Source organism: Lepidochelys kempii, chromosome 14, assembly GCF_965140265.1.
Source record: "Lepidochelys kempii isolate rLepKem1 chromosome 14, rLepKem1.hap2, whole genome shotgun sequence".
In the NCBI taxonomy this organism is placed as follows: Eukaryota; Metazoa; Chordata; order Testudines; family Cheloniidae; genus Lepidochelys; species Lepidochelys kempii.
Window position 1 is genome coordinate 23,022,308 of NC_133269.1, and position 23,361 is coordinate 23,045,668.

A 23,361-nucleotide genomic window follows, 5' to 3' on the forward strand; every position below is an offset into this window, starting at 1 on the left:
GCGTGTGTGCAACCTGGGGAAATTGTCACATGCACAGATACCAAACTGTGTGTGCAGATACAAAATGGGGAGTTCTGCACACACACACAGGTGGGAGTGCACACAGCAATCATGGAAATTACATGACAGTTGGCCCAATCTGTCTCCAAAAGGGAAACTTTCCCATTGAGCCTAGATGAGTGAAAGGCAGTAAATTCAGGAAGGATAGGGTCAAACTTTTTACACAGGGTGGGTAATAATCCTTCAGTGAAGATTTACAATTCTGCTCGAACTCTGTGTTGATACTGAGCTAAAATTGCAAGTTGGAAGGGGAAGATTAGTTTTCTTAATGAAATTTTTAATCTTGCATTAGGCGATCTAGCCGTTTCTCCTATCTGTGCCAAATCTCACCCCTCTGCAATAGGTTTACATTGGCAACTTTAGCACAAGTGCATTCATGGTTCATATCACTTGTCATCTTTTCATCAAAACCATGTAAATCCTTTCCCCACAAAGTTCAGAACTGTTTTATGGGAATGCTATAAAACCCTACAGGTTCTCTGTTACAATATAATTACATTAGGACCGATAGTCTGGCAAATATCAGGACTGAATTTAATCAAAAGAGCTAATGGAATCTATTCTACTTATAATAGCTTATGACGGAATCGGTTTACATAGGCTGGAGATGTGGAATTTCACTTGCAACATCATTGAGAGGTGTGTCGGGGTGTGGGGGGGGGGAGTAAATCAAAGTAAGCATGAAGCTTTATTTCGGAGGAAAGACCAATTTTGATTCTATGGTTTAGGGCTTGATCCTGCTTTCACTGAAGTTAGGGAGAGGCGGGGACACAAATGTTTTAAAAACATATTTGTAAAGGTTTTTGCCCAACTGTTTTTCACACACAGTGTCAAGCATATTGGGATAAGTTCCTAGTTCAGCTGCCAGAATATAGGAGCATCCTATTCATTTAGGGCTGATCCAAAGCTCACTGGAATCAGCAGAAAGACGCCTATTGATTTCAATGGGCTTTGGATCAGCCCTATAGTCAGGCCTGCCAGCCAAGAGATACCGGGCTCACTCATGCAATCTGACCTCTAAACCTGAAAGACATGAAGGCCCCTTCCTGACCCACTTGCTTCTCTCATTTTGTCTGACCACCCACCATCAGAAGTAATAGGGCTGCTCCTTTTGCTTCCAGGCTCTGCCCTGGAGAGCTTGGCGTAATCCCAACACTGCCACTTCATGCAATATCCCTTCTCAATCTGGCTCCAGTTCCCTTGCATGTGGTTTGCAGCCAAATTGCAATGTATGGCTGAGCAGGCTGCCAGTCTAGTAAAAAAGTTTTCCATGTGCCTTCATGCCATGTGCTGGCTGTTGCATGGGTCTGGGAAGCAGCTTCTGCATCCATTGAAATCTTTCTTTGTAAGAAGATAACAGGAAGGAAGCAAATGTACAGTAAATCAACATGAACATAAGAGCATAATTCCTTAACAGGACACTATCAGGTTAAAAATCATCCTTACAAGCCCCAAACAAACACACGTTTCCTTACCTGCATTTCCAAGACCACAGTGGATTATTAAAACTGATTTTTTTTTTAAAAGACTGCATTTTCATTATGCTCTTTGTTTGCCTCCCCTCCCCCCCTTTAACAAAAGCTTCACTTAGTCTGGACAGGAGAACTACCTGGGTCATTTTTACTTTCTGTTTACAGCTCATTCACAATTTGATCCTCATACTCTTGCCAAATGTTGCAATGTTGGGAACCAAAACACAACAAGGGACCTATTTATGGGTTTTTTAACAAAATGTTTTAATTGAATTTAAAAAAACAAAACAAAAACCCACCATGCAGACATTTCTAAAAACCCTTTGGTAAAACCCATTTTGTAAAAACCCATCTTTGAGGACCCAACTGAGTATATGAAAGTGTCCTTTTAGAGAAGTGTCCTTTTGTTCATCTAGCATTCTCTTTTACCTTGCCATTAGATATAAAATAAATCGAGAAATGCAATCCTGTTATAGTATGGAGTGAAAGATGAAAAACACATGTATGAGGAAAAGCAATTTAGCTAAATGTGTCTGTTAGGTTGAATTAATGAAGTTGAATTATTACATACAAACATATCCAGCAGATCATTTATCGAGCACGTGTTATAAGTTCACACCAGGCAACATATGCTTGCAAGAATGATTAAGTATGATGCATGCTTGCTTGACAGTTCTCTATCAATTTTATTTTCACAAGACACTGGTATTTTATTAAATGCATTCATTTAAATGTGTTAAACATAAAACGTGAATGGAGCATTGCAATGGTTGAAAGAATCAAGTCTTATAGAGAAACATTATCTGCTCTATGAAATGAAACGTGAGTCATTTGTAAGGCTGATGGCAGATGCAACAGGGTGGTTAATTTCTTAATTTTAAATGCATTCAGTCCACGTGAGATTCTGGGGGAGCCAAGCCCATCAACAGATGGTTTGGTGAGATGATAAATTAATATTGTTATCAATGGAGAAATGGCTGAAATTGTTAGATGATAGCTCTTTTTTAACAATTTTTTTACCATTAAAAATATTTTATAGTAGAGCCAAACTTCATAAAGAACAACAGTGGAAAACGAAAAGCCTCTGTATTATAAAGTGCTCAAGAAAATGATGGTTCAAAGGAATTCCACTTTCTGCAGGAAACTTCATTTCATCTGCGTTTGTATAGGACAATAGATTATACCAACAATAAACCATTCCAACTACTGTGAAATTGTGCTGAATAGCTGGAGAGTCGGGAGCTTCTCAATCATTAGCATATTTATTACGTACCTTTGTATCTATTAGCTCCAATAGCTGGGGTTTTGTTATAAACTATAGAGAGTGGGGAGAAGTATTCAAATTCGTTGAGCTCTAATTTCAAGAGCAGGAGCTATTCAAGAACACGCCACATCAAGATAAACTCATTGCAAAGTGAATTTAGTAGAATTAATTAGGATTGCAAAGTGTTTTACAAAGGTGGGTAAGCATTATTCTCATGGGGAAACTGAGGTATGGAGGGGTTAAGTCACTGTCCAAAAAGACACTGAGTCATTGGCAGAGCTAGAACTAGGATCTCCTTAAACATAACCATGGGCTTTAACCACAAGACCATACTGCCTCCTTTAGGTGGAACTTCATTTTTGTGCCAAGAGATAGCACCTGGTGTATGTACCACCCTGGTGGTGCTGCATGGGACTTGTGCTGTCTCTTTTTAAAGGGACGAATTGCACCTTTTGTGCCTGTGGAAAATGCTGGCTTGACAGGCATGGAGAATAGGTACCTCAGTGGCAATGGAAAACTACTCCATCAGTGAGCTTCGGGTAGGGGGACACCTCTGGGAGATAAAAAGATAAGGCCATTTTCATGGCCATTCTATCCTATGCCCAACCAAATATAATGTTGGAGAAGGAAAAGTCAGCAGTAAAGAACCACCCTCCCGTTCCCCTAGAACACTGATATCAGTGTATCAATAGCAGTCAGCACAACCCAGCACAGGGACTCTGGCCATTGGTGAAAGGCATAATGGAGGCGGCCTATTGATTTGGGCCAAATTTAAGGGACTCCAGGGTTGGAGGAGGGGGAGGGGGAGAAGCATGGGTGTAAATTGCCATTTGGCTGACTGTAGTGAAGTGAGTGAGCTGATGCTACATAAAAAGTCTTTCCTTCCAAGCAGCTGGGCTCACAAGAGCAGCCCATTCCCTGCATAATGGAATCCAATCCTGCTATCACCAAAGTTGATGGCAAAATGTCCATTGACTTCACTGGAAGCAGCATTAGATTTAGACCCTGAACACTGTGACATCTGGATTAGGTGCACCAGATTAGATCAGAAGGGTGCATTCTGCTTCCATCACATGCAGCCAGGAGGCTTGGCCCCCACTGGTAAAGCCAAGCCAAAATAGTTCCTTTCCACTCACTAAAGCTTTAGTGCTTTGGACTGAGCATTGGGCATAATATCCACCATGGGGAAAGGCAGCTAAGAGACTTAGGAACCTACATTCCATTGGGATTTAGGTACTTTGGAAAATTTTATCCGGTTTCTTCCAGAGGTAATAAAAAAAGTTTTATGTTCCACCTGAAAAAAAAAGAACAAGTTAAAACGGCAACAATCCCGGCTTCCAGAGAGAAACTTGCATTCCTTTGAGATCCAGTAACTGACAAAAAATGACAAGCCTGTGTTGGAAATAAAAGTAAGTTAGACATGAAGTCTGCAGCAGCGCTAGCATTAGTGGGTACCAATGGAATGCTCCCAAGAGTAAACAAACAGGAGCAGAATCATCGCTCTGACATAATCAGTAGCATGTAAGCAAATCACTGGGTATTTCAGGGGTAAGGCCATGTCACCAGCTAGTACCAGGCAATCATAGTGTAAACACCAAATTTGCAGGACTTTGCTGCCTATTGCAGGGTATTGAATGACTGTCAGGTTTTCCATAGTAAGCAGGGAGGTGTCGCCCCAAACACCACTCTTTTGGTAAAAATCCCATAGCCAGGTGCACCAGCATACCACCTATGTCTATTTCAGGTAAATTAGAGGGAGGATCAGAGCAACTGAAAGTGACCAGGCCAGGCTGATGGGTCAATATCTGAATCCTACTAGAAGCAGGTATTTAGGGTGTGTGGAAGAGTGAGGGGTGAAGAGAGTGTGACACAGAGGCCCATTGGTGGTTCACTGTTCTGTGTTAGCAACTCAGTGTGTTAGCAACACTGCACCCAGCACACTGTTGTCATGATATATACTCAAAGTGGCATGTAGTACATCACTGGAAAACAAATAACTCACTGATTATTGAGATTACTTTGTGATGTATGTACAGCGTGTGTACTAAGAATTATGGATATGGGCTAGAATTATGTTCTTAAAATGTATTTGGCGAGAAATGCACAGGGCCGGCTCTAGGTGTTTTGCCGCCCCAAGCTCCAAGAGCGCAACTGCCCAAGCAAAAAAAAAAAAAAGAAAAGGGTTGCCGGAATGCCGCCCCTGGAATTGTGCCACCCCAAGCATCTGCGTGTTTTGCTGGTGCCTAGAGCCGGTCCTGGCAATTCATAAGCCCAGTCTGCCCTAGACAAAGAGATGTGTGTTTGTTAGTCTAACCAGCCTGGTCATCAGGCAGAGACAATGTAAGTACATTTACATAAAAGGTAAACAAAGCCATCAACCTAACAAAAAGGTCTGTTTTCCATAGAAAATTTGGAGTTTTAATTGAAAAAATGAAAACCCAAGACTTTTCAGCCAAAAACCTGCGATTTTTGGCCAAAAATTTTCAGTTTTCAGTCACCATTTTTCAATTTTTTCCACGAGAAGACAAAATTTTCCTGTGGAAAAGAAATACATTTTCCAACCATCCCTACTAACTAGCTATTGTCAGTTGGGTATCTTTGTTTTCTGAACAGGGCATCTCACGCATGTAATTCATCTTCCTCCCACATGATTGGCTGAGAGTTGAAACCAGGCCTGATTTTCATGGTTTTATCCTTCCTTACCCTGTATACACACAATTTAGAAAGGGCTGAGCAGGACTTGGGGTGCTGGGGACCCCAACCCAATGATAGTGAGAGTGCTAATGTGCAGCCACCACCTACACCTGGCTAGTACAAGGCGCACAGCCTAGAAAGTAGACAGCATTGCTAAGTACTTCATCTTCAGTGTCAGAATCCCACCTAAGCCCATGTATCCTCAGACATGCCCATTCTCCACCCACTCCCTGCCCCCTTTGACCATGAACTCTTAAGGGGCACCTCCCCAAGACTAACTGTTGCTCACTGTAACCTAAGTCACCCCCACCCATCGCCTCTGTTCATACGTACACAAAAGGACAGCTGCCTTCCCATTCTGCAGCAGGTTCCTGTCTCAGTATCGCCAAATAAAAATGGTTTGAAAAATCAATGAAAGGGATTTGAGCAGGCCCAGATCGAATGACGACACAATGTCTGTGGAATTCCAGAGTACTAGAATTTCGGGGCTAACCCAACAGATCCTCCTACGCTCTCAAGGAACCCCTAGAGTTCTGGCTCAAGCCCAAATCACCTATGACAGTTTCATTTCCAATGAAAGGGAAAATTAAAACATCACATCAGAAAAATTAAATGATGATTGCCTGGTCTACTGAGCTGTAATAGATCTCCCTGCCTCCCTTTTTATTCTTATTTTGTCCAGAGGAACAAAGCTGTTGGTACGTGGATTAAATGTTCTCTTTTCCTTTCTCTCCCTCATGCTTGTGACCTATGTTGTGTGTACGCAGATATATGGATTCGTAAGAGATATGACCTTTGTCCTCCCTGAAGCTAAGATTGTTGAATGGAGCCCACTGTTTGCTGGTATGCACACCTGTGAGAAGGTGTGGGAGGCGGGGGACCAGAGCTTTGGTTTTTAATGTCAGAGATCCCTTTGCTGATCTGAATAACCGTAGCAATCCGTGAACACCTTTGTCTTTCTTCTCCTTTGGCTGCGTTTTCTTTTCCATGTCATTGTTTGTTCTTGCTTGCCTGGTCACACGTGTTTTGAATAGCTGCTCAAACCCACTGAATATTTGAGTGTGTATGTGTCTCTCTCTTAAGCTATGACAGGTGCAATAAAATACCCCTTTTTCCCCTAATGAGTGAGATTTGAGGGGGGGTCACGTTTGTCAGAAACAGTATCTAAATCTGCACAAGTCAAATTTTTGTCCATGCACATCAGGTAGTTGTGGCTTTGTACCATCTAAATGCTAGGCACAGCTTGGTGTTTGGTTAAGATCTCTTTAAAAATATGACCCAAAACATCTTCTTGAAACAAGCATTGCAAAATCTTTCATCCTCAGAGCAGAGATGCTTTTAAAAGATACCTTCAAACTCTGTTTCTAAATAGCCAGGGCTTGGTAGGTCTGGTGAGTATGGCTGTGGGGAATGAGGGGGTGAAGGAAGAGGTATTTTTGTGGTTTGGCCTTTGAGAGGGTGGAGTGGGAATAGGCTTACAACAGAAACAGCTATAGAGATAGACAGGAAGGGGAGGGTTGGGGGGGAGCAGTCCCTTCAGTATCCCAGCAATCACCTTAGGCACTCCTTCCCTGCGTACCTTTGCATGCTTTCCGATGGGTGATCGGCTTGGTCATGTCCCGGTAGTAGCCCTCTTTGCAGTAGTGGCAATGGCGGCCTGCTGTGTTGTGCCGGCAGTTAAGGCAGACCCCTCCGCTCTTGCGGCCTGAAAGCTTGTAGAGCTCCATGTTAAAGCGGCACCTCCGGGCATGAAGGTTGCAGTTACAAGCTGTGGGAAAGGAGACAAAATGCAGAAAAGTTGCCACTTGTGGTACATGAGTCTCATGAACCAATGCAGAACTGTATCCTAGCCCCTTGATTCCCACTTACAGACTCAACCCCTGATCACGGGGAAACTGGATCTCAGCCATGGACCAAATGTAGGCTACTGGCCATTACCACAGAGGCTGAGGAGGAGGAGGAAGCTGGACATTAGTAGGTCAAGCTGACTTCTATGAACAAGAATCAATCTGAAACGCCCTACAAATATGCAAAGGGACCAGATTTTTCTTTCAGACATTGATGAAAACAAGTCAGTGGTGTTGCTCCAGACTTACACAGCCTAAATTGTAAGCCCCTTGGGGCTGGGAGTTATGTTAACCATATGTTTATACAGCAGCTTGAACAATGGGACCCAGCCTGGTTGGCCCTCAATGCAACGTGCATGTTAAATTTAAATTTAAAAAGAAGGTTATTTGTTACATTCATGATCTTGCACTTGCACCTGAGACTGGGAATGGAAATGCCAAAATACCATGGGAAGGACTGCTTTCCCAGCCTTAAGGGTAGCAAGCCACTGAATAAACCAGCTCCTGAGGGTATGTCTACCCTGCAATTAAAATCCTGCAGCTGGTTGGTGCCAGCTGACTCAGGCTTATGGGGCTGAGGTGATGGGGCTGTTTAATTGCAGTGTAGATGTTTGGGACAAGTTGTGACCCTCTCACCTTGCAGGGTCCTAGATCCCAGGCTCCAGCACAAGCCTGAATATCTGCACCACAATTAAACAGCCCCTTAGCCCAAGCCACGTGAGCCTGAGTCAGCTGGCATGGGCCAGATACAGGTTTTTAACTGTAGTGTAGGCAGACCCTGAGAGATTTCCAATTGAATATTGGAGACTCCTGAGGCAGGGAGTTTGGAGAAGCACATCAGCTTTGGAGGGATCATCCCAATCCTCTGAGGTTACACCCTCACTACGGGATAATAGCGTAGGAAGTGGGACCCCTGGGCCCTCCCCTCTTACAGTCCGTCAGATGGGCCAGAAGTAAGAGCCTGGATCTCAATGTGCTTGAATTTTGGATGCAGATTTGAACTTTGGGGGCGAGGCCCATGTCTAGTTAAAATGGTGGTGCCTGCCTTTTATAGGCTTCTGCCACTTGGGGTCAGAAACTTTTGTGACTGTCAGCTTCACGGGAGTAACAGTATAGTGCCATGTGAACCGTTATCATCTACCCTCTGATTTGCTCTTGAAGCGGCAATGCATTAGCTAGGGTTAAATATAGATCATCCTGCAGCCGGACAGACATCTCCTGAGCCTGTGGAGTCCAGTTCACCAATACAGAATTGTTCAGCACATTCCTAAGACATGCCTCCCCCTCCCCAGTCTCTACCCCACTTTTAAAGTATCAGAAGCAAACTCTCCTTTCCCACCACACACACACGCTGCACAGAGTTAGGAAAGGCTCAGTTTGAGTGCATTTTAAGGATTTGAAATAGTTCTATCAAACCTTCCCCGCTAACATTTCTAAAAAGGTTTGGATTCTGTAGCCGCACCATTTCCTGTGTGTCTAGATCACAACATTACAATGCAACCTCCTGCTCTTTCACACCAGCCGTTCTCAGCCTGCTGCAGGGATTGGGCCAACCTGACATTGTTAGTTAAATACCAAGCAGTCCTCTCTGTTGACAGTTACGCCATGATTGAACCTGCCAGGAGATGCCAGATCTCTCTGCCATATGCAACCTAATGTCAACATGGTGGTTATTTTTAACAAGGGCCAGTACAAAAGAAAACTAAGAAGAGAACATCAAAAGCTCAGCCCCTCCCCTGCCATTCCCCAGAGCTGTCAAGAGGCAGTTGCAAGAACCGTGTGCTTTGCAGAGTACTTTATAGCTTGTTTTCTTTTCCCTTTGCTTTTATTTGCCCTACAGCGCAGAACAATGCAGCAAAGCAATGCAAACCCACATCTGGGCCTCTCAGTTCTGCAAAGGGAAGGCGTCAGAGCTCTCCGCTCGTCACCTTCCTTTAGAGCAGAGACATCTTAATCCCATTCCTTCCTGTTTACCTCATGCTCCTTGCCCAAGACAAAGACTTGCGGTATTTGCTTAATTATCAAATTTCAGCCTAAAAATTACAGTGCGGCTCCATTTTATTTTTTCTAAGCAGTCACTGTTCTACTCCTGACTTGCAACCAACCTATCCCTACTGGGGAGCAAAATACCCTGCCTACCTAGAACAGTAGGGCAGAAAAGGCTTTCTGTGGTTTTGTTCTGTATTTTGTTTCATTCTCTCTGATGCTGTGAGGCTTGCTGGGGCTTGAACTAGCCCCCTCCAATCACAAAGCAGCAGCTCTGCCCCACAGCACTGAGATTATCTTTCAGGATATTCCCAGCCACTGGAATCCTTTAACACCTACCGGCTAGGAGAGTTCAACCCAAACATTCAGACTCGCCTTAGCCGGGTTCATCTGCTAAAAGGGGTGCTACATCTGCCCTGCTAGGAATACAAGGACCTGTTGGTGTGGGGGAATTTCTGCTGGTAGGGTTTTGCCTGCACAACAGATGCATTCACAAATAGTGCAAGTGCAACTAACGAGGCTCTCGTCTAGAGCAAAAATAGGATCGATGCATTCAGCATGTTCTGGATTTTTTTTCTTGCAATTTTTTTCTTGATACAGCTGAAACTACAGTAAGAGGACTTGGTCTGGGGGGGTTACCCTTTTTGTGAGGGGAAAGCACTGAAGTGTTTCGTTTCCAATGTCTCCAAGCCCCAGGCCCTCTCCCCTGTGCTCTGTCATAGCCAGCCTTTCAGGCCCATCATGGCCCCCTCTCCTAAAGCAGGGGCAGCTGAATCTCCGCTCTCACTGCAAAGAAAAACTTTCTAGCCCTTTTCCCTGCAAAGGACCTTGGAAGAAGAAACTAACAGCGGAGGCTGAAAGAAGCAAGCAGCTCAGGCTCCCCGTCAGCAGCAGGAGACTAAAGGGCTTAAAGATCCACATGGCACATACACTCTCACTGCTCAAAGAACATTTGAAGGTACCTCAGAGAACCCCTGGAGGGGACTCCATAGCCCCGCACAGCAGTGGGGAGGAACTGTTGCTGTTGTGGGCCAGCTCTGCATTTTGCCTTCCTCTCTCTCCCGGTTCTCTCTCGTGTGCGCCAGTCTGAAAACCCTGCTCACTTCCGTCTGCCTGGCCTCAGCCTTACCTTCGATGAAAGCACCAAGGTGCCAACCAGCCAGCCTACCCTTCCCAGCAAAATTTCCCTCCCCCCGCCATGGCTCACACTACTGTTAGCTCCAGCAACGTACCAAATGGTCCCCTCCCTCCACCCACACACCAATAGCTTCCACAAGCTTTGTTTCTTGGTTCTCTCGCCCTCTCCACCTCCTTTATCTCCTCCCCTTCTCTTCTTGCTTCCCTCCTCTGTATGCCCAAACTGCTAAAGGATCTTCATTCCCCACAGCTCCATTTCTTGTACACAATACACCCCTGCGCTTAGAGCAAACTTCTGCATTGTTTCTCTTTTTTGGGTGAGGAGGGGGGGTTTGCACCAGGGTACACGTCTCCATCTATGTCCAGCTCAGATATAAAACTTGGGAACCCCTCCCCCACCCCACTATTCCTTTCTGAGCCTGGAGAAGAGGGGGAACTATGAACCATAACATTTAATTTTCCTGCCTCCTTATCCTTGCTGTGGAATGATCACTATGGAGTGTCGGGCAGTGCCAGCTCTGTGGGCTTTTTGTTGGGCCTGCAGCTCCATAATCGTTGTCCTATTTTATGCTGCTGCAGACACCTACACACACACTTGTGCCCATTTATTCCTTCCCCTTCCGATGCACCTGTTTGCAGAAACCATGGCCTGTTAATCAGGCTGGCCATTAGAAGTGCGGCTAATACGGGCTCTAATTTCATGAGAAGACTGGATTTATTAGAAACTATTGTCTTCCAGCCTATTCCTGAATGCCCAGTCACTGAATACTCTGGCACTATGTTCAGCTGGCCATCGGCCAGGACTAACTGGTAATTATAGTAGTTAGCCTGCTGTGCTTTATGATGCCTTTTGGGAAAGGTTTGATCTGACCAAAAAATAGCCATGCCATTTCCCGCTTACAATAGCATGCAGGGAGGGTGGAATAATGGTGGCACATTGAATAAAGATGAATGCAAAGGAACTGAAGCCTAGATGGGCCTTTTGCAAGAGCCATGTTGGGGGATGTGGCTACACCACAGCAGTCCCCTGACACATCCCTAAAAGCATGGGTCATATCTTGAAGTGTAGATGGGGCTGGATCCATGCTTCAGCCTTGAGCAGAGCAGAGCTGGAAGAATTTGAAGATGGTTGGCTCCCATCTATACCTTGGTCATGAGCTATTTCAGGGAGTCTGTCATATCGGAACTGGGTCTCCCAAAACTTTATAGTTTCTACATCATATATATTCATAAATTTTATGTCCAAAAGAGAATTTCACTGGTTCCCTGTGTTGAGCCAAATAACTTGTGTGTGACTAAAGCATATTTTCCTGAAAGGCATCCAGTCGGCATGTGAAGACCTCAGGAGATAGAGAATCCACCACTTCCCTTAGGAGTTTGTTCCAATGGTTAATCACCCTTTGGTATGTTATTTTTCATTTGTCTTTGCCTAGCTTTAATCTCCAGCCATTGGTTCTTATTATACCTGTCTGTGCTTTATTACCTGCTGTTCTCTCTGTGAAAGTATTTGTACAACGTAATCAAGTCACCGCTCGATCTTCCTTTTCATGAGCTGTGCCCTAAAAGGCTACCCAATCTTTCCCATGTTATCTCCCGACCTACGTAATTTCTTCCTTTATCAATAGGAATAATAATAATTGTCAATATGGTCAGCAGATGCCTAGCAGACACCCAAACCTACAGGTTAAATATAGAGCAGAAGAACATTGCATTTGCTGAGATCTCTAGAATGCCATTGGGTGTCTCACTGAGCACTGGTACTTGCAGTGACTGTCTCCAAGAGTGCCCGGGACCCGAATTGCCCTATGTTGGCTAATTTTATTCTGCAAACCTGCAAATATTTCCCTCATGTTCTTCTAGAAAGGGCCTTTACCTGGACTACCAGGCCTAAGTGTAAACCAGTTAGTACCAACTAAATGCAGATAGTACAAAAAACAGGGACAGCCAAACCTCAGAAGTCAGAGGTTTGGTTTAGGGCTGGTTGAAAAATTTCAAATGAAACATATTCCTGCTGAAAAATGACTTTTTGTCAAAAGTTTCCACAGCACAAGATTAGTTTTGGTGGAATTTTCCATCAGGAAAACCGAAACGTTTCATTTTGGGTCAGGTTAATATTAATCTCTGCATTTACTTGAGCTGCTGCAGTGCCTCATGGGAGTTGTAGTTCCAGTCCTTCATGCTCCCATTTGCTCCTGAGGGCCCAGCTTCCCAGAGGGATCGCATCCCTCATGGTGCACCATAGCCTCTCCATTTTTCCAATCAGCACTACTTTAGCTAAGCTTCCAAAAGTCTGGTTGCTCATCAAAGCCAGCTGGGCTTTCAAAATTCAGCTGGAAGTCTCCAGTTCAGTTGGGAACACAGAACTGCCTGTGACACAATGGAAGAAAACCCCTTTTTAAAGCTTTTTGGAACCTTGCATAAGGTTCAGATTGTGTTGTAGGTAGAGAGTCAGGATGTGGTTTTAGATGAAAGTTTGGGTCAGATTTTATTTTATCTATGTTTTACCATCCCTTGGAAGAACATGCATAAATAGGCAGTGCATTGGCTAATGTTGGGTGGCCTGGTCCCTGAGGAAAGGGGAATCTGGGAGAGTTTCTTCGGTTCCCACAGACTAGCTAGTCCCATCAGGCATGTGTGGTTTCATTTGGCATATTGGTTTGAGGTTTTAGGTGCAGAAAGATACAAAACCAGAAGCTGAAATGCAGAGGTCCTGAAACTCAAGCAGGCCAAATCTAGCAGGCTTTGCACGGCACTTTCTTTCCCCAGACTGGCAGGAGCTGGGTGTTTTCACTCTATAATGACACCCCCTTTTCTTGCTCTCTGGGCCAGCAAGGCCTGAGTGTGCAGTGGAGGCAGCCTGCCCACTCAGTAGCAAGGTTGCCACCTTCATAAGGGCAAGCTCATTGTGCCACGATATTGCCTCTTCACCTCCTGATGCAAACAAAGGTGCACCCATCTGTCCCTGGTGCTGCTAGCCCTCCCTGTGCAGGGACCCCACCCTGGAGGAATTGAGAGGCTTCCTCAAAGCAGGCAAGGACCCAGCAATGACCTCTTTAGTTGACGTCCCCATAGGTCCGCCAGTGACACCAGCCTCACCCAGCCCTCATAACTGAAGTAAACGCCCTGTGACCCAGCGCTTTGGGGAAAGGGGCTGGGATGTGTGGCAACACCCTCACCCCCAGTGCAGACATTACAAGGGAGTTCAGAAAGTCATCCCTCTACATCACACTGAAATAATAATCAACAGCAACCAGCAATCTATTCCTACTTGCTGTGCTGGCTGACATGCCTCCACCTAGTATAGCGGTTACACAGGCCACAGGGATAAGCCAGAGCTATCCCCGCTGCTGCGTATTTGTCATCAACCACAGACTCGCAGCCTAAACCAAATGTAAATCCTTGCCCGGGACAATTTAGTTGCATGTGCTGCACATATGAGTGAGGGAGAGGGGTTGAAATAGATTTGGTTTGCCTGAGCTATCCCACTACGGGGGGAAAAATACATCAGCATATTGTGGCTGTGAAAGGGAGACCTGCTGGCAGCGTGGACAGTCAGAGTGCAGGAGTGCAGTAAAGTCCGCATGATAGAATGGAGACACTACATAATAAACAGCTGTGCTTTGGCAGAGTCCACGAAATCTTCATATGAACACAGGCTGCAGAAGAAAGGAAGAATGGGCACTGTTTATGGACAAATAATGACTCATTAATGTCAAGTTACAATGGAATTTCCCATTACTGCATTGTCTGAGGCTGTGCCAGAGAAATTTGGCGTGCTTATCACCTTCGCATGCCTGCATCACACCACACTGAGGGTAGGTCTACAGGCAATCGGGAGGCGTGACTGCAGCCTGTGCAGACATACCCGAGCTAGCTTAGATGTTAGGCATGTTGCTTAATGCACGACTGGCAGGCGTTTGGATACTGACAAGCACAGCATAAGAACCTATCGGGAACAGAATAAATGAGTGCACAGAGTGATTGGATTAGCAGCTGACGAGGCCGCGCTCACTCAAGCTGTAGCTTGAACCCCCTGAAGAGCCAGCCAAAGCACCACTACACTTGAGTGAAGGGGTTCTGTGTGGGGACAGGGACTCAAGTGGGACTGGGCAACACTTGCATTATAACTCAAGTTAACTCTGTAGCGCAGCCAAGCCCACAGATCGTAATAACAGTAACAAACAGGCACCTCTCTGGGGCTCAGTGTTGCCTCATCTGGAACACAGAGACACTAGTACTTACTGGAGCTGGGTGATTAGCTCAAAGCAGTCTGCAAAACAGTCACTGCAATGAAAAGTGGAATGTGCTTCCTGTGTGCTTGCTCCCCTTACAAGACTGTTTTCCAAAAAGCTTAGCTTACTGGCAGGAAATTCAGAGAAACAGTGAGGCTTGGTCTACACTTGAAAGTCACATCAGCATAATTACCTTGGGCAGGGGTGTGAAAAGACACACCGCTGACTGATGTAGCTATGCCAACGAGACCCCCAGTGTAGACTCAGCTATGTCAGTGGAAGAGGGCTTCTGTTGACATAACGAACTGTCCTTTGGGGAGGTGGTATTCCCAGGCCAACAGAAAAACCCCTTTGATCTGTGTAGGCTGCATCTATACTACGAGACTAATCCCAGCATAGCTATGTAGGTAGGGCCTCCATAGTGCAGACATGCCCAGAATTTTTAAGCAAATATTAGAGAACATTCACAGAGCTTTACAGCGGGAAGTATTCACCCTCCAAAATCTGATTGGAAGAGTTCCCCACATCCAATCTGAGGAGAAGCACAAATCAATGACAGCTGGGTGCCAATCACCACCAACCACCACAGTTCAACATTTGGATAGCAAGAATTCCCAACAGACAATTTGTCAAAAAACTATGGGCCAAGGACTATTCGCTACAATTACCTGGCAGATCATTTGAATAACAAATAGGTTTGAGAAAAGCCTAACCTGCTTGTGAGCAATTTGCAAAGAGAGAAAGGGACGAACCTCATCAAATCAATTACTCTGAGGGTTATTTTCTCAGTTCTAATACTTACCACCTTTGTAAAGAGCTTCAAGATCACAGAATCACAGAATATTAGGGTTGGAAGAGACCTCAGGAAGTCATCTAGTCCAATCCCCTGCTCAAAGCCGGACCAACACCAACTAAATCATCCCTGACAGGGCTCTGTCAAACCGGGCCTTAAAAACCTCTAAGGATGGAAGCTTTGGAAGCTGACCAATAGTCACTACAAACATAGAAAAACCATTCCGTTTCAATCATTCCAGCACCCTGAGTTGCATACGAACCAGGTTGGATACTAAAAGAACTGACTGAAAACACTGCCTATAATGGGAACCTGATTTTACTGTGGTTTGAAAAATGTAGGTTAACTTTGAAAAAATACATCATTTTCATATCTGCCTCTGCACGGCTTAGTTCCAGACAGGACTGGAGTGCTAAAATATCAAGAGCTGTTCCCAGTCTGTCCACATGGTATTTCCAGCCTGTCAGGAAACACCAAGGATCTCATGAGAGAGCTTGTTCCTGTGAGACTTACAGCCCCAATCTGCAGACCCGAAATGTTCAGATAAAAATCCAAACTCTAAACTTTTCAGGTCCGCCAATCACCAGCTGACAGGTGACAAGTAGCGCTTTCAAGCCTATGGGATTCTATGGCATCGTATATTCCTAACTTGTATTCTATGAGACACATCCAATCATATAGAATGGCTCCTTAAGAACTGTAAGTGGTTTATTATATTAAATATCAAATAATAACAATATCTATTTCCAATTACAGTGGATCAGAGTCCTCAAGACCTTACCCTTTGGATCCCATGCATTGTACTGAAATATTACTGGATTCACTGACAACAACTCAAAGTCATTTTTTGCACAGAGAAAAACAGTCTGCAAAGCAGCTATCTGCCCTTTGGAAGTTGTAGAGGTTTGCAGACCAGCACAGGCCTAGAATTAACCTGAATGATTTCTTGTAAAAGGAATGAACAATGTATTTCAATCCAAGTGATGATACTAAAGCGACACTTGTTTTTTTATTTTTAGCACCCTGCACAAATCAAAATGTGATTCTTGAAATGGTTTGAAAAGCATTGTTTATATCCAGTAGTTCAGACTTCAAGCCTAAGGCAAGAGTTAATGCAAGGGTTATCAGAGAAAGTACACAGCAGTTGGCCCCTGAACTTCCAGCTCAAGTTAAACTCCTAGGTGTTTGTTAAGTGTTTATTTAGAGTCCAATTGAATCCACTTGGGAGCAATTTGTCCACTTAAAAACTGCTTGCCCCTGTAGTTACACTCTTTATCTGGTGCAGATCTCAGCAGCAGCCTTCCCAAAGCCACAGGGAGAGAAACAGTGTTTTGGAGTGGTGGAACCTTCTTCAGCTAACTGCTTCCTACAAACACTATTTGCTATTATTACCAGGCACTTATGTAGTATTGCAAATTTGCATGATGCTTTACAAGAAACAGAGGAAGCCAAGTTCCCAGCCCCAAAGAGTTTGCAATCAGTTATTCAGCCCCTAACATTTTTGCACTAGTGTCTTTGAGCTGCTCCAGTAAGATTTTAAGGAATGAGTCAAAGCCACGAAATACAGGTCTGGGTTTGAAAACCCCACAATTGCGGTGTGTTCTGACCCTTGGTTCTGGTTCAGACCCACCTCTAAGATGAAAAGGCTAAGCCCTGAAACTGGATGCACAGAGTTGTTACAAAAGCCATTGTTATGCACTTTGCTATCCTTCCACAGTAGGGGTATTTTACCTGACCAAAACTATCGTTCATTTGGAGTCTCCAGTGAAAGGGCAGATCAATAAGTAGAGTGTTAGAGGCATTGAGAGAACACTAGTTATCAAACACTGCAAAACTAGTAAATTCAGATTTAAGGTTCCAAGAAACTTGAAAGCACACTATAGTTTTAATTAAAATGCCCAAGACAATAAAGTAGCAAAAAGACAGAAAATTATACATTAAAGTGAGCAACCCAGAGAAACCAAGAATGGAGATTCACAGGTAAGGAACTCAAAAACTATCTTAACTCTGCTCCTATAGTTTCCCTGAGAAAATCAGAAACTTGAACTACTTCAGCTGTCCATAACAAACAATTTCATCTTAATGGTGACCACAAAATCTAGAAATTCTTACTCTAGCTGAATAATCTGTTCTCTTGTGTGCATAACTGCTTCATTGTATGACCTGGTGCTATTAATGTGCATCAAATACTGTCCCACACTGAACCACTCAGGAGGCTTATTTCATTTTGCATTGCAGGTCAATAGAGCAGCTATGGTGACTGATGCTCTACAAAGGCAACAGAGAAGCTTTCAGTATGAAACCTGAAGCCAAACAAAACTCCTCTGGCATCAGGTTTTGTTACAAATGCAGAACTCATTATCTGCTGAGTATCCTGGGACTTTCAAGAGAGTCTTGGTCCATTTGTGGTTTCAACTGAAACCAGGGGAAAATCAGCAGCTTCTGAGTTCACCTGGAGGTCTGAGGTGTGTCTGGAATCAGAAGCAGCATGGTTTTGCGGGCTAAGGAAAGGCCAAGGAGCTACAAGCACCTGAGTTCTAATAACTGCTGAGCCACTGACTTGTTCTGTGAACCTGGACGAGTCATCCTGGCATGGAAACATTTTCAGCAAGGTTGGGTTTTACAACATCTTGTTCTTACAAACTTCAATCTGAGGCCTACATTGATGTAGCTTTGCCCCTTTGAATTATTTCCTGCTCTTAGGCACAGTGGGCCCATTGCACCAATTTCAGACTGACTCCAGTGGAGTTACTCCTGGTTTACACCAGTGTAACTGAGAGCAGAATCAGGTCCAACAATCAAGAATTAAGAGTAGTGAATATTCTTCCCTTTTCCTAGATAACAGGGGTCAGGTACTCAGCTGGGGTAAGTGGATGCCTTTTCATTGACTTCATTGGAGCTGCACCCATGTAGACCAGTGGAACACCTTGCCCTATGCAACATCAATATTCTCAAAAGGGATGCTCTGCCTAGATTAAAATATCTGACATGACGCCTGTTAAACTCTGTGGAAAAGACCCCTCTAAATACAGCTGGGTTGAGCAGCTGCATCAAATAAGCCGATGATAGCCCTGTCAGAGACAGAATCAAGGAGGAGCAGCTTTGCCTCACTTATACTATTGTCCCTCAATAGATAAATGCCGCAATCTGGCTGGGTAGAGGTCCAACCTGTCTGTGCCGAGATGGCCACTCAGTCGCCGGGATTGATTTTTCCCACAGCCAGCTCAGCACAAATACATCTTTCCCCTTCTTGGTCTCCTGCTTTGTGCAAGAGAAACAGAACGCAGTGCAAGCCTTTGGGGAGCATCTATTGAGCCCTCCTCCCCTTCCCAATGGATTACAGACCTCGGCTTGGCCACTTGATGTGCCAGACACAGTAACACCAGTTTAACAGATTACAGCTCTTGGGAGGATGCATTTTGGTGTCCCTCTGAGGCCAGGCTGGCTCAGGGCAAAGGCTGGCAGATCAGCCGGTCATCCAGCAGAGCAAACCGAATATTTGTGCTGCCACAAGGGAGCTAGGCTGAACGTCTCCTGTTACAAGGGGGAATTTGGAGTTTGTTTCATGATGGGATAAGCAACATTCAGCAGCTGTGCTCAGTCACTGTTTTTCAAGCAAAGGGAAGGTTTCCCCGAAAACTTGCAGCCACTGACTATAGTCTGAAAAAGGGGGCCAGCCACTTGATCTTCCATGGTACCTCCTATACTCTTATCTTCACCGGCCCTACACTCCAGATAAGGAGGACTAGATACCATTCCAACCAACAGCCAAAAGGGGCTGAACAAGAGCAAGGAGAAGTGCTGTCATCTACCCCCTCCTCCAGATGGTTTAGGCACTTCTAACCCTGCCAAAAGACCAGAACAGGGACCAAGGTCCTTGTGAAGGCTTTAGTTGCTTGGGCTGAACCAAATACCCCTTTTTATTTTAATTTAAATCATAAAATGTTTTCCAAAATATGAGAACCCTCCAAAGAGAATAAAGTCTCCTAGGTTGATTGATGGTTTGTTGTGCAAATAAGAGTTGATGTCAGGGTCTGGAGATCAAAAATGGGCTTCTGGCCTTCATACAGAGGTTCTCTAATCAGCTATGAGGTTCTCTAATCAATTTGAGCTTGTCATTCACCTCTGCTGAATGCATTGCTCCATTGCAGCAGAAAAGGCATCGCTTTAAGGGTCAGATCTTGCACTCATTGAAGTCAGTGGGGGTTTTGCCACTGACTTCAATGACTGCAAGATCAGGTCCTAAGACAGGAAGAAGAGTGTCTTTTATGGGACAGGGACGTCTCCTTTGCCAAAGTGGGAATAAGAAATGTTCAGCATCTCAGACTCTGCCCCTGTCAAAACGCCAGGACCCAATCAGGCGCCACAGTAATTCCCAGGTGTCTCAGAATGTTAGTATTCCGAGAAGAGACTCCATTTCTCTCTGTGTTGTCCATACTGTTTGTCACTGAAGAATCTCTAGTATAATGTAAGAGGCAGTAAAACAGCTTGGCAGCAGAGTACAGCATATGGCAGCGTAGCAAGGAGCTGTTTCAGATTATGCTAGCCAGATCTTGGATTTTACTAGCAAACCACTCTATTGATCCAGATGTGTATTAAGAATCTGGCATTCCAGTAAGCCCAGGAATAAATACTAACACGTCTCCTTATCATTACCTTGATGAAATGTGACATGCTGGTGAGAAATCATACCTCATTCAATCAACTAGGCAGTACCTCGATGGCATGGTGATTGGCACCGTATAAACATCTAACGCAGACAGAGACACACACAAGGGAGGGGAGTTGTGTTGTAATAACAATGGCAAGCCAAATGCTGAGGTATTTAGGTACATATAAAATGACGTGGTCTAAACTTGCTGTTACCACTCAAGAAAGAGATCTTGGAGTCATCCTGGATAGTTCTCTGAAAACATCCATTCAATGTGCAGTGGAGGTCAAAAAAGCAAACAGAATGTTGGGAATCATTAAGAAAGGGATGGATATTAAGACTGAAAATATCAGATTGCCTCTATATAAATCCATGGTACCCCCACATCTTGAATACTGTGTGCAGATTTGGTCGCCCCATCTCAAAAAAGATATATTGGAATTGGAAAGAGTACAGAAAAGGGCAACAAAAACAATTAGGGGCATGGAATGGCTGTCATATGAGGAGAGATTAATAAGACTCGAACTGTTCAGCTTGGAAGAGAGATGACTAAGGGGGATACAACTGAACTCTATAAAACAATGACTGTTGTAGAGAAAGTAAATAAGGAAGTGTTATTTACTCCTTCTCATAACACAAGAACTAGGGGCCACCAAATGAAATTAATAGGCAGCAGGTTTAAAACAAACAAAAGGAAGTATTTCTTAACACAACGCACATTCAACCTGTGGAACTCTTTGCCAGAGGATGTTGTGAAGGCCAAGACTATAACAGGGTTCAAAAAAGAACTAGATAAGTTCATGGAGGATAGGTCCATCAATGGCTATTAGCCAGGATGGACAGGGATAGTGTCCCTAGCCTCTGTTTGCCAGAAGCTGGGAATGGGCAACAGGGGATGGATCACTCCATGATTTCCTGCTCTGTTCATTCCCCTGAAGCACCTGGCACTGGCCACTGTCAGAAGACAGAATAGGGGCTAGATAGACCTTTGGTCTGATCCAGTATGGTAATTTTATGATATTCCCATTTTCCAGAGGCTCAGAGATTAAATAACTCACTCAAAGCAAAGCCAACCACTAAGAGGGCAAGGAATAGAATTCAAGTCTCCTCATTCCTGGGTCTGTGCCTAACCACTAGACCACACTGCATCTCTTGATGTGCAAGCTTGGAACTTAATGGGAACACTTGGCTGCTTCCCCAAGCCTCCTAGCCATCGCTCATGTATATCAACAAACCTGGAGCCTTACACTTGTCACTAAGGGAATTCTGTGCCCCAGAAAGGGAACACCACAAACTAACATTAAACTCCTTAAAAAGACGCAACAAATGTATATAAATGAAGCCTTTGCTATGGATTTGTTGCTGTCATGTGTGTTAGACTCTTCATTCTACCAACCATCTGGATTATTTGCTACCATTTTCCTTGCCTGGTAGGATGCCTTGAGTAATTATTCTCTTCTCTAATTGATCCCCACTTCTTGATGTGACAGTTTTGGTCTTAGTTCCCTGGACCACATCAGGAAAGTGACCCCTATGCAGATCACATACTCCCCTCAACAAGGAGCAGCTAGCTCCTCATTCTGAAATGCCACCCTTACACCACTGAACGGAAACACATTTGCCATTTGTTTTCTGCATAGGGGCACTGCAATAGTTTATGTACGCCATCCCTGCAGGAGCCCTGCAACTTTCTCCGCTCTTGCTTCTCAGTAAAACAAGACCATTTCCATCACTCTAGCCTCCACCGCCCTATCCCCTCCCCCCCCCCCACTCCCAGCGGACTGGCAGCCTCATCCATTGTGAATAGTGAAATTCTGTGCCCCCGGGACTAATTGGTGCAGCTTCATGTAGTGTAGAAGATCAGCCTACAAAGCTGGGAGTCAGGACTCCTAGGTTCTAGTCCTGGCTCTGCTACTTGCTAGCAAAGCCATCCCACTTCTGTGCCTCAGTTTCCTCTTTCCGTGAGGTGGGTGTGATATTTCTGTACCATCCCTCGTGGGACCATTATGAAGCTTTTTGATATCTGTAAAGAATGCTGAGCTCTTCAGATCAAAGTGGCACATAGGATTACATTTAGAGACAAACAAGCAGATGGTTTCCTATCAGTCAAAACTGTCTGCAAGAAGAAAATTGAGGCAACAACGGAAAATGTTCTGTTTTCTCACAACCCCCTGAAAAAGGTTACATCGGAGTCAAACGGGGCTGGTTTGAACATTCAAAATGAATGGGGATTGGGAAAGCCTTGATTTCAATGGATTTGTAGTTCTGCATCCAAGTTTTCCAAAACCTGAGATAATTTTGTAAAAATGTGTAGCTTTGTCACCTGTTTGAAAATATTTATGAACTGCAGGCCCAGCGATGTACCAGGTAAAGCATTATGGACTTGTTAAACAGCCTGGGGTGTTGATTATAGCAAACCATCCAAAGTAAATCAATACCCCATTGAAGGTGCAGACGGAACAGCAGCACTCTCATCAGCAGCTCTGTCGCTAGGAAGCTACCCCTCCACTGTATGTACCCAGTGAAGGGCTGTGCTGCAGCCAGAAGTGATCCCCCTGGTTACGGTCACAAGACAGAAGAGTTACCTCTGAAATGTGCTACACACATAGAGGAAGGAGCAAACTTCCCAGGCAATGTACCATGAACCAGCTTTACAGCCAGTAATGTCAACAAGGCTGGCCAGAGAAAGCTAGACCCCACCACCCTGTCTGGAATAGTGGGGGCTACATGCAAAGGGCCTGTGATCTACCCTTCTTTTCTTCCTTTCTTCTTTCCTGATGTTTGCTCTGCTCACAAAGGCATTAACCCTGGATCCCTCATGTCAGGCCTGGGCTGTGCTTTCAAAACATCGAACAGGTGTGAAGAGCTTGTTACAGTTGTATTTGTTCAGCTATATTCCTACCCCTTAAGGACTGTTGACATAGCGCTCCTTTGTGACCAGAGGCTAGCTAAACCACAATCAACATAGCAGAGGTATGTCCAGGGATTTTATCAATGGGATCTAAGAAAGGAGGAAAACTGCAGCTTATATGACTGACACCTTGCTCAGTGTTATCACTGACTTGGGCATGAAAGTGTTTGAAAGTGTCAGGACAAGCTCTTTTCTCTCCCTAGTCCCCACGTCTGTTTTGATGTTTCACGTCTGTTCAGCACACCCATAACAGAGGCGAAAACAAGCAGGCATTACACGAAATAGAAGAGCGATTGTAGCTTTGGGTTTTTGTC

The 23,361-nt window shown here is 44.6% G+C and overlaps 1 protein-coding gene across 1 annotated transcript in view; it reads right to left on the reverse strand.

Moving 5' to 3' along the window:
• The window catches only part of NTN1 (netrin 1), a 211,001-nt gene that overhangs the window by 103,817 nt on the left and 83,823 nt on the right, over window positions 1-23,361 (reverse strand). Inside the window, exon 3 of the mRNA XM_073310452.1 lies at window positions 7,070-7,258. Coding sequence (XP_073166553.1) covers window positions 7,070-7,258 — 189 coding nt within the window. The remainder of the gene's footprint in view (window positions 1-7,069; window positions 7,259-23,361) is intronic.